The 14,663-nt window shown below is 52.9% G+C and overlaps 1 protein-coding gene across 1 annotated transcript in view; it reads left to right on the forward strand.

Annotated features, from left to right (window-relative positions):
- NHS (NHS actin remodeling regulator) overlaps window positions 1-10,590 on the forward strand; it is a 44,983-nt gene extending 34,393 nt beyond the window's left edge. Inside the window, exons 7-10 of the mRNA XM_068144823.1 lie at window positions 1,036-1,167; window positions 2,491-5,445; window positions 6,626-6,752; window positions 8,719-10,590. Of these exons, the coding sequence (XP_068000924.1) occupies window positions 1,036-1,167; window positions 2,491-5,445; window positions 6,626-6,752; window positions 8,719-9,343 (3,839 nt within the window). The 3' untranslated portion in view covers window positions 9,344-10,590. The remainder of the gene's footprint in view (window positions 1-1,035; window positions 1,168-2,490; window positions 5,446-6,625; window positions 6,753-8,718) is intronic.
- The last annotated feature ends 4,073 nt before the right edge of the window (window positions 10,591-14,663 follow it).

A 14,663-nucleotide genomic window follows, 5' to 3' on the forward strand; every position in this document is an offset into this window, starting at 1 on the left:
TCCTCTTTCTTGGAGATATTCAAGGTGAGGCTCAGTGAGGCCCTGGGCAACCTGATCTACTTGAGGATGTCCCTGCTTGACTGCAGGGAGGTTGGACTGGATGCCCTTTGGAGCTCCCTTCCAACCCAAACCTCATCTAGTTGAGGATGTCCCTGCTGACTGCAGGGAGCTTGGACTGGATGCCCTTTGAAGCTCCCTTCCAACCCAAACCTGATCTAGTTGAGGATGACTGCTGACTGCAGGGAGGGTTGGACTGGATGCCCTTTGGAGCTCCCTTCCAACCAAGCTGAGGATGTAGAATCCCAGGGTGGACTCCATGAAACTTGCCATTTGCTGAGCACTGGGGAGAATCAAGCCACTTACTGATGGAGGCAAATAAACAGCAGCTGCCCTTTTATGTCACCCTTGGCCCTGTGTCACCTGCACAAAGAATGCTCCCCAGACTTGCACCAGGACTTGGCCCCAGTTTAGCTGTCCCCTTCCTTACTGAAATGTTCACCCCCCTCCGTGGCATGTTGGCCTCCTAAGAAGCCTTCAACCCTTCAATTGTTTCCTTAACCCTTAGCTGCTAAAAATAAGTCAGGGCCTTGCTGCTCAACAGATTACTCATTGCAGATGAGTTACTGCCATTGTCCCCCATGGCAGATGCATAAATAGCTGTAAGAAAGATGCCCTCTCAACTCTTATTTTCCTTCCTGCTTTGCTTTGCTTTTCTTTCTTTCCTTTCTTTCTTTTTTTTTTTCTCTCTCTTTTTCTCTTTCTTTCTTTTTTTTTTCCTTCTTTATTTTAATGCTATTTTCTTATTGCCTTCTGTTGGTTTTTGGCAGCCCAGGCTGCTGAGGGGGAGCTGGAGCTTGGCCGTAACACAACTGTTGATACACACTGCGCTGCCATCTACATCAGAGCTCCATAAGGGCTGCCTTATGTTTATTCACAGGCTTTAAATCCGAGCTCTCCACACCTCCACTGTGTTCCAGCCATTGAGAAGTTGTTTGCTCTTTCTAAAGGCTAATGAGACCTCTTTGTGGGTTGCAGGAGTTGGTTTTGACAGGGAGGCCAGCATACGCTGCTCCCTTGTTCATTCCCAATCTGTCCTACAACGGAGACGAAAGTTGAGGAGGAGGAAAACCATCTCTGGCATCCCCAGAAGAGTGCAACAAGAAATAGGTGTAGTATATAAATACAACTCTTCCACAGGCAGCTTTCCTAACCCCACTTAAATTGCAGGGGGTGGGGGGGAGACTGAGCTGGTAGCCCAGCCTGCCCGAGACATGAAGCCTGGGGGGAAGTGTTAAATGCTTGGGGGAGCTTGGGAACGACGTGGTTTGGTTTGGTTGTGGTTTTGGTGTTTGGCTGGTGGTTGGTTTTTTGGTTGTTTTATTATTCTTTTGTTGTTTCTTTGTTGTTGTTTGATTTACTACAGTGAGCAAAGCTATATTACCCCACGTGGCCTTGATGGACTTTGGAGGCCTTACTGAGTAATATAGATGTATGTGTTCAGCTCTTACCATGTAAATGTTGATCAGTTCTTTATTTTTCCTTTCCCCTCCCCCTCCCCCCCATTTTATTTCTGTTATGAACTCATGTGCATAAAAAGTAACTAGATGAAGTGAAAGTTTTTTCTTGTGTTGAGGGGAGCTAAAGGGGGACAGAACTGACAGTGGTGATGAGCTGTGGCAGCAGCCTCGGATGAGCAGCTGGGGAGCTGCCTCAGAGGAAGCCGCTGGTACTCTATGGGAAGCTTTGCTAAACACTTTAATTCCTTCCATTCTTTACTACCAAGAATATTTACCTTAATTCTTTTGACCCAGCTAAATGAAGGAGCAACTCCCTGTTGCAAATCCTAGTTGTAAGCTTGCTGTTGATCCAGCCCCAAAAGTTAACAGGGTAGTTCACTTCGTAACACACAACCCACAGCTGCAGGGTGGCTCTGGTGGCCTGGTCCCTCGCCGTGAAGCTCGAGGGGAAAGCACAAGGGATGTTTATCCCAGGGAAAAAGCAACCAGGGAACCTGTGAAAGGATGCTCCTGTGGCCTCGCAAATGTTCTTGGTAGTAGAGAAGCAGGGGATGGAAATTCTGAGCAGACAGCTAATCAAAAAAGGGAGTTTTTAGAAGCTCAGGGAGTGCTTTGCCCAGCAGCCACTCTAAGGAACTGGCTTTAACTGGTTGAAACAGAGTGATACGACCTGAAAACTTAATCACGATCTCAGTATTTACCACGGCAAGATCAGCTCCAGCTGAGATCGCGTTGCAGGAATGGGAGAACCAAGCTCCCGTTGCAGGACTAAGAGAAGTCCTCCCCCACCTCAGCAGGCTGAGCTCTGCCTTCCGTGCTCTTTGATAGCCAAGTTCAATTCGGCCCAGTGCTCAGCGAGAGCCCAAAAGAGAGAACGCAGCAGAGGACGCCCCTGGGGGTCGCTCGGTGGGGTCGCCTGGTGCCGGCAAACCCGGGGCTGGCTGCCGCTCACCCGGCTCTCCGTGTGTCCTAGATTCGGACGAGTCGCCGGTGGCGAGAGAGCGCACGGTGATTGTGCACACCAACCCGGAGCTGCCCAGCTCCGGCGGCAGGAGGTCGGGCACCCGGGACTCCGAGTGCCAGACGGAAGAAATCCTGATCGCCGCTCCCTCCCGGCGCCGGATCCGCGCCCAGAGGGGGCAGAGCGTCGTCGCTTCCCTCTCCCACTCCGCCGGTAACATCTTGGTGCTGGCGGACAACGGTGATGCCGTCTTCGCTGCCGCCGTCGGCAACCGCATCCGATCCCGCAGCCTGCCCCGGGAGGGCGCCCGGGCTGGTGAGGGCCACCAGGATGCCCCCGCCAAGAACGCGGGGTACGAAGCGGAGCGCTTCCAGGAAAGGATCCAAACCAAGGGCAAGGAGGGCTTGAGCAAGCAGAGTTCCCAGGAGCGCCAACCCATCGGTTTGACTTGCCCTCAGCACCTGCACAGCCCCGAGCACGGTGCCGGTGAGCGGGGCAGGTCGCGGCTGTCACGGATGGCAGATTCGGGCAGCTGCGAGATTTCGTCCAACTCTGACACCTTCGGCAGCCCCATTCACTCGATCTCTGCGGCGGGAGTACTGCTCAGCAGCCACATGGACCAGAAAGACGACCACCAGTCCTCCAGTGGCAACTGGAGCGGGAGCAGCTCCACGTGTCCCTCCCAGACGTCTGAAACCATTCCTCCTGCCGCCTCCCCCCCACTGACTGGTTCCTCGCACTGTGACTCTGAGCTCTCGCTCAACACCGCTCCCAACCCCAATGAGGACTCCAGCGTCTTCCTGACGGAGCCCTTCGGCGACCACGCCGACAAGGTGAGGGGCCATAGGGCGAGCTCCTTCACCTCCACCGTGGCGGACTTGCTGGATGACCCCAACAACAGCAACACCAGCGACAGCGAGTGGAACTACCTGCACCACCACCACGACGCCTCCTGCCGCCAGGACTTCAGCCCCGAGCGCCCGAAGGCTGACAGCCTGGGGTGCCCCAGCTTCGCCAGCATGGCCACCTACGACAGCTTCCTCGAGAAGTCCCCCTCCGACAAGGCAGACACTAGCTCCCACTTTTCCGTGGATACCGAAGGCTACTATACCTCCATGCACTTTGACTGCGGCCTCAAGGGCAGTAACAAAAGCTACATTTGCAACTATGCAGCTCCAGGCTCCGAGAACGGCCAGCCTGGGGGCGTGACCTCCAGCCTGGCCGACTGCACCTGGCAGGAGTGCGTCGGCCACGGGAGGCAGGGACGGCAGAGCATCTCCCTGAAGAAACCAAAGGCAAAGCCAGCCCCACCGAAGCGCAGCTCATCCCTGAGGAAATCGGAGAGCAGCGCCAACCTTCCTGACAAGAAAGAACCAAAGATCAGCGGTGGCCAGCATGGCTCTCACACCGCCAGGGAGATGAAGCTGCCCCTCGAGTTCTCGAACACTCCTTCCCGAGTGGAAGGTCCCAGCCTGCCAGCCAAGCAGGAGCTCCCTTGGGTGAGCCAGGGCGATGGTGGCTTGAAGGACCCTCCGTTCGAGACCGCAGACATCCCCTCCTTTAAAGATGAAGGTGCTGAACAACCTCACTATGCAGACCTCTGGCTTCTGAACGACTTGAAATCCAGCGATCCTTACCGGTCCTTGTCCAACTCCAGCACGGCGACGGGCACGACGGTTGTAGAGTGCATCAAGTCCCCAGAGAGCTCCGAGTCCCAGACCTCCCAGTCCGGGTCACGAGCCACCACCCCATCCCTCCCCTCTGTCGACAATGAGTTCAAACTGGCCTCCCCCGAGAAGCTGGCAGGCTTGGCCTCACCCTCCAGCGGCTACTCCAGCCAGTCGGAGACACCCACCTCATCTTTCCCCACCGCTTTCTTCGCGGGCCCCTTGTCTCCCGGGGGCAGCAAGAGGAAGCCAAAGGTCCCGGAGAGGAAGTCATCACTGCAGCAGCCACTCTCGAAAGAGGGCACCACCTCGGTGGGCAAAGACCTCGAACTCCCAATAATACCTCCCACGCACCTCGACCTAAGTGCTCTTCACAACGTCCTGAGCAAGCCCTTCGCTCACCGGCACCAGCTGCATGCCTTTGGCCACGGCAAGCAGAGCGCGGTCGGGGAAGCCCTCAACCCCAGCCCTCCTTCCGCCCTTGCCATCACCCCCTCTGTCCTCAAGTCCGTCCACCTCCGGGCAGTCAACAAGCCTGAAGGGGGCAAACAGAAATGCGGTGCCCCAGACCTGCTCTGCATCCAGGAGAGCACCTTGATGGCCGCTGATGTTTCTCCGGGCAAAATGAGGCCGCTCCTAGCTAAGAAGCCTGTATCACGCCAGTACTCCACGGAGGAGGCCATCATGTCCTACACTGATGCTCCCCCAGCAGAAGCAGGCCCTGGAAAGCCACCTTTAGAGAAAAGCTCCTCCTTCAGTGGGCAAAACAGCTGTGAGCAGGACGCTGTAGCTGCGGCGAGCGTGAGCCTGGTGGAAATCAAACCCGGGAAGGACCAAAGGCAGCAGGTCACCGAGCAGCACTTGCCGGGGAGCACCCTGAATCAGAGCTGTGCTGCCTCCACGGATGGGTTGCAGAAGGGCTCAGCTGTCCTCACAGGTGATGAGGAAGATAAGAAACCTGGCCAGGGAGCAGAAACAGAGCACGACCTTCCGCCAGCACAGGCTCAGCAGAAGCTCTTGGCGGGTGGTGAGGGGAGGCTGGAAGCCGAGCCTGTGGATGAAAGCCCAGCTCAGGCTGAGGGAGTGGCCGTCGGTCAGCAGCTTAAGCAGCAGCCCGATGGAGGCCACCACGTGCCTGGGAGCATCAGCTATGAGGCAGAGATGGCAGCAGGGAGTTCACCTGGCGAAGGGAGTTGCCAGCAGGAAAATGACCTCACATCAGGAACCCCAACCAAAAGTGCCTCCGAGGACGGCGGGGTGGACGAGGCTACAGATGGCCCCAGCGAGCCCTCGCTGAAAGGTCAGTGGTGAACCCATGCTGTGCAATGCCAGATCAGGCAGCTTTAGATATGACTGGGAGAGGAGTCAGAATGCAGGCTGGAATTGCAAATAAGCTTGCCTCTGGGGGTGGTTCAGTTCAGAGCCCTCCCTGATGTGTTAAATGGGAGGAAAGTCAAAAACACAGTTTTTTGGGCTATAAAGACAGGCTGAGGGAGCTGGGGTTGTTCATCCTGCAGAAGAGAAGGCTCCAGGCAGACCTCACAGCAGCCTGCCAGGACCTGAAAGGGCTACAGGAGGGCTGCAGAGGGACTGTGCCCAAATGTCTGCAGGGACAGGACCAGGGGCAATGGTTTGAAATGAGAGCAGAGCAGATTGAGCTTGGATGTGAGGAACAAGTTCTGCCCCAGGAGGCTGCTGCAACACTACAACAGGTTGCCCAGGGAGGGAGCTGAGGCTCCATGGCTGGAGCTGTTCACGGTGAGGCTTGACAGGGCTCTGGGCAACCTGATCTAGTGGAGGATGTCCCTGCTAATTGCAGGGTTAGTTGGACTGGATGACCTTTGGAGGTCCCTTCCAATCCAGACCATTATATGTTTCCATGATTCTATGATTCTGATTCCATGTTTCCATGATTCTATGCTTCTATTTCACCCATATTTCTTTAACACTTACCTCGACCCTTGGGTTGTGTTTCAGCTGAAAAGGGAGCAGCAGTAGCCCTGGGTACAGAGGAGCCTTTTTATCAGAGCTGTACAGTAGACAGGAGATCCCTGCTCTGCTCCCTGGCAGTGCCCCCTTCATGGACTACATCCTGCACCATCCATGATGTTTAGATCAGAGGATAAACTCTGCAGAGTGGTCCTGGCTGCTCAGCTGTGAGCAGGGCTGGTGCCTCCTGTTGGCAGCGCCACTGCAAAGCACAGTCTCAAGCTGCAGCAGGGGAGGTTTGGGCTGAATGTTAGGAAGAAATTCTTCCCAGCAAGAGAGATTGGCCATTGGGATGAGCTGCCCAGGGAGGTGGTGGAGTCACCATCACTGGAGGTGTTTAAAAAGAGCCTGGATGAGGCACTCGGTGCCATGGTTTAGTTGATGAGATGGTGTTGGGTGATAGGTTGGACTTCATGATCTCCAAGGTCTTTTCCAACCTGGTTAATTCTGCAAGGCTCTGACTGACATCAAGGTCTCTTTCCTTCTTTAAGAGTCTTCTCCAAGTGATGAGTCCATCCTGTCCCCACTGAGTGAGGAGTCCCAGGCTGAGGCTGAGGAGGCCTTCGTGTCACCCAACAAACCGCGCACCACCGAGGACCTCTTTGCAGTCATTCACAGGTGGGAAGGGGGAGCTCTGCACAGCCACACGCTAAGGGTAGCTGCAGGGATGGGTGTTTAATGGTTAAGGCTCCTTCCTGAAGCTGTTCATCTGCAGTTCATCGAGTTCAGGTGGCAAAAAAGGCAGCTCTGTTACAGGCTGGTGGGCAACTCTGTCTCTGTGGCGTGTGTAGGATGCTTTGCAGATAGCAACAGGCTGAGGGAGCTGGGGGTCTTCAGCCTGGAGAAGAGGAGGCTTCAGGGGGACCCAAGAGCAGCCTTCCAGTTCCTGAAGGGGCTACAAGAAGGATGGGAAGAGACTGTTTACAAGGGCCTGAGGTGACAGGACGAGGGGCACTGGCTTCAAACTAGAGAAGGGCAGATTGAGATTGGATATCAGGAAGAAGTTCTTCACTCTGGTGGTGGAACACTGCAAGAAGTTGTCCAGGGAGCTGGTTGAGGCCCATTCCCTGGACCCTCTACCTGAAGGGAGGTCGTAGCCAAGTGGGGGTTGGTCTCTTCTGCCAGGCACCCAGCACCAGAACAAGAGGACACAGTCTCAAGCTGTGCCAGGGGAAATTTAGGCTGGATGTTAGGAAGAAGTTCCTCATAGAAAGAGAGATTGGCCATTGGGATGTGCTGACAGGGAGGTGGTGGAGTCAGTGTCCCTGGAGGTGTTTAAGAAGAGCCTGGATGAGGCACTCAGTGCCATGGTGTGGTTGATTAGATAGGGTTGGGTGATAGGTTGGACTTGATGATTTTGGAGGTCTCTTCCAACCTGGTTGATTCTGTGGAGGTATTCAAGGTGAGGCTTGGCAAGGCCCTGGGCAGCCTGATCTAGTTGGGGATGTCCCTGCTGACTGGTGGGGGGTTGGACTGCATGATCTTTGGAGGTTCCTTCCAGCCTGGACCATTCTATGATTCCCTCAGGCTCTTGTCTCTACAAACATACACATCTCCAAGGCAAAACCACCTGCAGTGCTTCCTGCCTTCTGCCCACCAGCTCTGAGCTGAGCTTTAGTGTTTCAGTGAGGATGATGAGAAGGCAGCTCTTCAGCTTTGGACTGTTTTTGTATTCAGCTGCAATTTGTGCTCACAACTGAAATGAGCAGATTTCTGATGCGGAACAGGTTGCACAGAGTAGTAGTATTGTTATGTAAGACTCTTCATGGGTGGTTGTCTGTACAGAGAGCTGGTTGTACACCTCTGTAAGACCTCTGCTGTGAGCACAGGCTGAGGCAGCTGGGGTTGTTCAGTCTAGAGAAGAGAAGACTCTGAGGGGACTTTCTAGGTGCCTTCCAGTACCTGAAGGGATCCTGCAGGAAGGCTGCAGAGGGACTTTTGCTGAGGGGGTCTGGAGCCAGGCCAAGGGGCAATGGTTTGGAGCTGAGGCAGAGCAGGGTCAGAGTGGAGCTGAGGAAGAAGTTGTTGAGTGTGAGGGTGGTGAGAGTGTGGCACAGGCTGCCCAGGGAGGCTGTGGCTGCCTCCTTGGTGGGGGTGTTGAAGGCCAGGCTGGATGAGGCCTTGAGCAGCTGAGTGGAGCTGAGAGGTGTCCCTGGGCATGGTGGGGAGCTTGGAGAAGATGAGCTCTGAGCTCCCTTCCAACCTGAGCCATTCTAGGATTTGACATATGTTGTTTTGGAAGAGCTGGGGGGTGTTGGGAGGGACTCTGTGGCTTGGTGCTTCATTCAGTACACAACACCTATCCTGGCGGAGTCACCGTCCCTGGAGGTGTTCACGAGGGGATTAGATGTGGCACTTGGTGCCATGGTTTAGTCACGAGGTCTGTGGACAGGTTGGACTTAATGATCTTTGAGGTCTCTTCCAACCTTGGTGATTCTGTGCCATCAGTCTGTCTCTGCTAGCCTCCAGACCCTGACAGGAGGATTCTGAGGGCTCTAGCTAATGTGAAAGCACAGTCAGGCTGTCAAACCCTAGACCAGCCTGGAGTCACCTATAACAGAGTGTTCCTTTGTGGTTTTTACAGGTCCAAAAGGAAAGTTCTCGGGAGAAAGGATTCTGGAGACCTCTCTGTAAGGAACAGGTTGAGAACCTCATCTGCAACCAGCAGCCAGCCCCCTGCCAGCAACACCCAGCCTGCCAGCAACGTGCCACCGGCCGGCGGCGTGGGCGCTCCCCTCAGCAGTCAGAGGTCCCCTGGGCTCATATACAGGAACGCCAAGAAGTCCAACACCTCCAACGAGGAGTTCAAGCTCCTGCTGCTCAAGAAGGGCAGCCGCTCCGATTCCAGCTACAGGATGTCTGCCACCGAAATTCTCAAGAGCCCTATCCTGCCCAAGTCTCCCGGGGAGCTGGCGGCGGAACCCCCGCAGGGCCTGGAGGAGCCTCCCCCGGCGGCCAGCCCCGACGCGTCGTCCCCGCTCTCCCCCTGCTCCCCCAGGGTCAACGCGGAAGGATTCTCCTCCAAGAGCTTCCCCATGTCGGCTTCGTCGCGGGTGGGGCGCTCGCGGGCGCCCCCAGCGGCCAGCAGCAGTCGCTACAGCGTGCGCTGCAGGCTCTACAACACCCCCATGCAGGCCATCTCCGAGGGCGAGACGGAGAACTCCGACGGCAGCCCCCACGACGATCGCTCGTCTCAGAGCTCCACGTAGGCGCCGAGGCCAGCTTGCCAGCACCCCCCTGAGCTCTGGAAGGATGAGGGGGTGAACAGAAGAGGCCAATGCGGTAGCAGTCAAAACAAAAAAAAACCAAACAAACGAAATAAAACAGGAAAGGAAAAAAAATGCAGGGCAATATTGATGCTTAAATGTGCTTGGAAGAGGCTGGGGAAACAGAAGACTGCAGCTGGAGCTATTTCTTACTTTGTGTTGTTTTCTACCAGGAGGAAGATCCACTCTGTTTTTCTTTTTCTGGCATCATTTGGCTTATCTCACTCCTCATTTTTATTGTGGCTGTAGAGTTCCCTTTCCACAAGGAATTTTGGAATCATTTGGCTTCTCTCCACTCCTCATTTTTGTTGTCTCAGTAGATTTCCCTTTCCACAAGGAATTTTGGAATCATTTGGTTTATCTTCATTCCTCATTTTCTTGTTGTGGCTGTAGAGTTCCCTTTCCGCAAGGAGGTTTTGGAATCATTTGGTTTGTCTCCACTCCTTATTTTTCGTTGTGGCTGTAGAGTTCCCTTTCCACAAGGAGATTCTGGAATCATTTGGCTTATCTCCACTCCTCATTTTTTACTGTGGCTGCAGATTTCCCTTTCCACAAGGAGATTTTGGAATCATTTGGCTTCTCTCCACTCCTCATTTTCTGTTGTCTCTGTAGATTTCCCTTTCCACAAGGAGTTACAAAGTGACTTTGGGGTTGGTTTGAATTTCCAGAAGCTGCCCATCTAGAAACGAATCCTTCCCTGTAGTGCTTCCCAAGGGTGAAAGAAAACTACAAACCACCAAACAATACAAACAAAGCTCTCCAGGATTGGTATTTTTCTACACTGCAAGGAGCTGAAACACAAATGCAGAGGAAATGAATTAAACTAAGCCTATGTAAATAGCCTATTTTTGATAGCAATGTGTAAATAGAACTATCCAGAAGCGGACGTAGCAAACAATCTAACTGCATAAGGACTTTGTTTATAGAAGCCAAAATGAAGGCAAATGTAAGGAAGTGTATTCTGTGAATACCATTTTCATATCTCTCTCACACACACACACACACAACAATCCACACGGCCACTGACAGCCACAGTTCAGTGCCACCGGCCCCAGGGGCAACACCGGGCAGTGGAAAGGAGGGATTCTCCTCCCTTTAGCTAAGGAAATGGAAAGGCTGACAGCAGTGGGATTGAAGCAAGCATTTGTCTTTCTAGGGCAGCTTGGAAGAAGCTAACTGGAAGGAGCAGCTGAGAGGGTGGGGGGGTGGGGAGGTTACTGTGAGGGTCAGTGGGGGAAGGCAAAAGTGCTTAGACCAGAACAAAGTCCTGTCTGATGCAAAGCCTCTAAAGGCCCACAGCCTTTCTTCTTGCAGGGACCACTTCAGAGAGGAGAACTAGCACTTAGCTTTCATGTTGCTGTGAGGCTGTTGGGATCCATAACCTGGTAAGGATCACCTTTCACCGTGTGATTAGCTGCTGGTCGGTGGAAGGACACAAATGGATTCGGAGCATGCTTTGGATTTCTCGGTAGCTAACTTGTGGTGAGGTTTTCAGTGAAGCTTCTTCCTCCCTGTGCTGATGAGATTGATGCTACCTGAATACTTAACACTGTGAACAAAGCAGCTGAGAAGTAGGTATGTGGAAGGCATTGTTTAGAGCCAGTAGAGGGCTAGGAAAGGGGAAAGCTCTGGTTCCTTGTGCTAGCCATGGATCTTGTCTGGCTTTACCAGAAACAGCGTCGGGGAACTGGGGTAGGGTGGGAACCTTAGACCAGGTTGGATGAGGCCTTGAGCAACCTGGTTTAGTAGGGGATGTGAGGGGGAGGGGGATGCCCCTGCCCTTGGCAGGGGGGGGTTGGAACTAGTCGATCTTGAAGGGTCTGCTTCCAACCCAAACCATTCCTATGAATCTAGGAACGGAGATAAATCAAAGCAGCTGCTTTGATCCAAATGAAGGCAGGGAAATAAAAGCTGAATTACTTGAAGTTAAAAACAAATAGAGAGTTTCCTGGTCTTAGAACTGCAACAACCTGTACTTTTAACAGTGAACCCGTGAGTCGCTTCATACTTTTAGTTTTTAAACAGAATCAAACCCACCAGGCCTGATTGTCTCTTTGGGCCACCAGAGTTCCCATCTCCATAGCCCCATCCATGCCACATGGAGACCAAGGGCTCTCTGTGTCCCAAACTGATGCAGCTGGTGTTGGTTGCCATAGGATATGGTTTGGAATAGAGGAGAGGTTAGTGCAGAGAAAATAGCGTGAGGAGGAGATGTGGTGTTCAGTAGGGCAGGTCAAGTAGCATGGCAGGAAGAGTGTGCTTTGGTACTAGAGAAATCCACTGCAAGCTGACTTGAAGCAGAAGTCTGTCTCCTATGAGGACAGACTGAGAGAGTTGGGGTTGTTCAGTCTGGAGAAGAGAAGGCTCTGAGGAGACCTAATTGTGGCCTTCCAGGATCTGAAGGGGGCTCCAAGAAAGCTGGGGAGGGACTTTTGAGGGGGTCAGGGAGTGATAGGACTTGGGGGGATGGAGCAAAACTAGAAGTGGGGAGATTGAGCTTGGATGTCAGGAAGAAGTTGTTGGCCATGAGGGTGGTGAGAGCCTGGCAGAGGGTGCCCAGGGAGGTGGTGGAAGCCTCCTGCCTGGAGGTGTTTGCAGCCAGGCTGGATGTGGCTGTGAGCAACCTGCTGTAGTGTGAGGTGTCCCTGGCCATGGCAGGGGGCTGGAACTGGCTGCTCCTTGAGGTCCCTTCCAGCCCTGACAACTCTGTGATTCTATAAGTAAATGCTAGGGCAGTGGTATGTGTGAAATCAGTGTTGGGCCAATTTTGTCTTGCTTTTAATCACCAAGGAGCTGGGAGTTTGTAACAGCGAGCAGAGCTTGCTCTGAAGAGCAAAGTTCTACCTAAAACTGTCACAATTGTAAAGAGCCTGAGCAAGTCAGGATGATTTAACAGATCCCAAATGTTATTCCCCACAAAGCTTTTGTCTGGGACTGGCCACAGCAAATACATCAGTCAGGGTTTCCAGCCATTCTCCTGCCTGGCTTGGAGGTGTTTGATGTGTGAGGTAGAGTCTGTGTGTGTGTGTGGTGTGGAAAAGGGGTGGTCCAGGGCTGCAAAGTCTAAATCAGCTGAAAGTCTGAGGTAGAGTTTAGAAAGGTAGTGGGAGCAAGGGTTTGCAAACAAAAGGCTGATCTCATTAGTAGCTTAGTTATGGAAATGGGTCTGAACATCCATGAGGGAGAATGTGGTAAGAGGAAATGTTTAATGGTTTAAGAGGAAATGTTTAGCACATAACAAAACCACTTTCTGGAGGAGGTGAGCAATGGAAGTTTAGATGTTGATGGGGGAATGGAGCAACACTAGAAGTGGGGAGATGCAGATTGGATGTGAGGAAGAAGTTGTTGCCCATGAGGGTGGTGAGAGCCTGGCACAGGTGGTGGAAGCCTCCTGCCTGGAGGTTTTTGCAGCCAGGCTGGATGTGGCTGTGAGCAACCTGCTGTAGTGTGAGGTGTCCCTGGCCATGGCAGGGGGGTTGGGACTGGATGAGCCTTGAGGTCCCTCCCAGCCCTGACAACTTTGTGATTCTATGTTGGGCAGAAAATCCTTAGTTTGTCATCTTCAATCATATTTCCCTTAAACACATTTTACCAGGAGCATGTTTAATGGCCCTGAGTTAAAAGATCCATTTGAAAGTGCAAAGAGAATACAGCTGGGTTGACTTTGAGTGAGATCACTTTTTATTACCAATCAATAAGTTCATCAAGACCTTAAACAAACAAACACTAAAGAAATCTTCTAGCCTGGACTGATGAGGCAGTATTTCCTGTACAAGATAGCCACAGAACAATCCCATTCCAACAGTCTTACATCTTTTGTTTCATTTCCTACTTTCTTCTTAGACTGAAACTCACAAAAAGAGAGATTCTGAAGCCACTGTGAAAAGATTAGTAATAAATGTGGGAGGCAAAGGAAGATGAATGGCAGGGAATCCAGGGGGACCTTAGAGTTGCATTCCAATAGCTGAAGGCATCCTGCAGGAAGGCTGCAGAGAGACTTTTGCTGAGGGGGTCTGGAGCCAGGCCAAGGGGGAATGGTTTGGAGCTGAGGCAGAGCAGGGTCAGAGTGGAGCTGAGGAAGAAGTTGTTGAGTGTGAGGGTGGTGAGAGTCTGGCCCAGGCTGCCCAGGGAGGCTGTGGCTGCCTCCTGCCTGGGGGTGTTCCAAGGCCAAGTTGTATGAGACCTTGAGCAGCAGAGTCTAGCTGAGAGGTGTCCCTGCCTATGGTGGGGAGGTTGGAGGAGATGAGGTCTGAGATCTCTTCCAGCCTGAGCCATTCTGTGATTCTATGACTTCTAAAGTGTTAAAGGCATTGCATTAAGACCCCAGAGCAGAAGCTGTAGGGCCAAGAGAAAATCCTGAGCCAGGGGACACTGCTTGCATCAGGTGACCACCAAACCACCCTTTCAAACCTGCTGCTCCACTCTTTGCACTGATGCTGTGGAAGTGATTTCTGAAGGTATACAGCTGCGTGTTCTGAAGAAAATAAACATATCTTTGCCACCCTTTTTTTTCCCCTTTCCTTTTTTTTTCTTTCCTTTTTGTTTTCTTTCCCCTTTTTTTGCCTTTCCCCTTTCCCCCCTTTCCTGTTTCAGGTTTCCCCCCCGTTTCTTTCACCCTTCCCCCCCCTTTCTCTTTCCCCCCCTTCCCCCCCTTTCTCTTTCCCCCCCTTCCCCCCCTTTCTCTTTCCCCCCCTTTCCCCTTTCTCTTTCCCCCCTTTCCCCTTTCTCTTTCCCCCCTTTCCCCTTTCTCTTTCCCCCCTTTCCCCTTTCTCTTTCCCCCCTTTCCCCTTTCTTGCCCCCCCTTTCCCCTTTCTTGCCCCCCCTTTCCCCTTTCTTGCCCCCCCTTTCCCCTTTCCTTTTTGCCCCCCCTTTCCCCTTTCCTTTTTGCCCCCCCCTTTCCCCTTTCCTTTTTGCCCCCCTTTCCTTTTTATCCCACTTTCCTTTTTGCCCCCCTTTTCCCCTTTCCTTTTGCCCCCCCCTTTTCCCCTTTCCTTTTTGCCCCCCTTTTCCCCTTTCCTTTTTGCCCCCCTTTTCCCCTTTCCTTTTTGCCCCCCTTTCCTCCTTTCCTTTTTGCCCCCTTTCCCTTTCCTTTTCACCCTTTTCCTTTCTCCCTCTGCCTTTCCCTTCTTCCTTTGTTGTTTTGTTTCCTTGTGGCAGGCGCAGAGGACTAAGGGAGTAGCTGCAGCAAGTAAAGCAGAGGTTTGCTTTTTACCAAAGGGTCAGGGATCTATTTTTGTGGTTGAGTGTGTTTTGCTGCAACGGT

This window comes from Melanerpes formicivorus, unplaced genomic scaffold (genome assembly GCF_026170545.1).
Source record: "Melanerpes formicivorus ecotype bairdi unplaced genomic scaffold, bMelFor1.0.p_v2 SCAF_11, whole genome shotgun sequence".
NCBI lineage: Eukaryota > Metazoa > Chordata > Aves > Piciformes > Picidae > Melanerpes > Melanerpes formicivorus.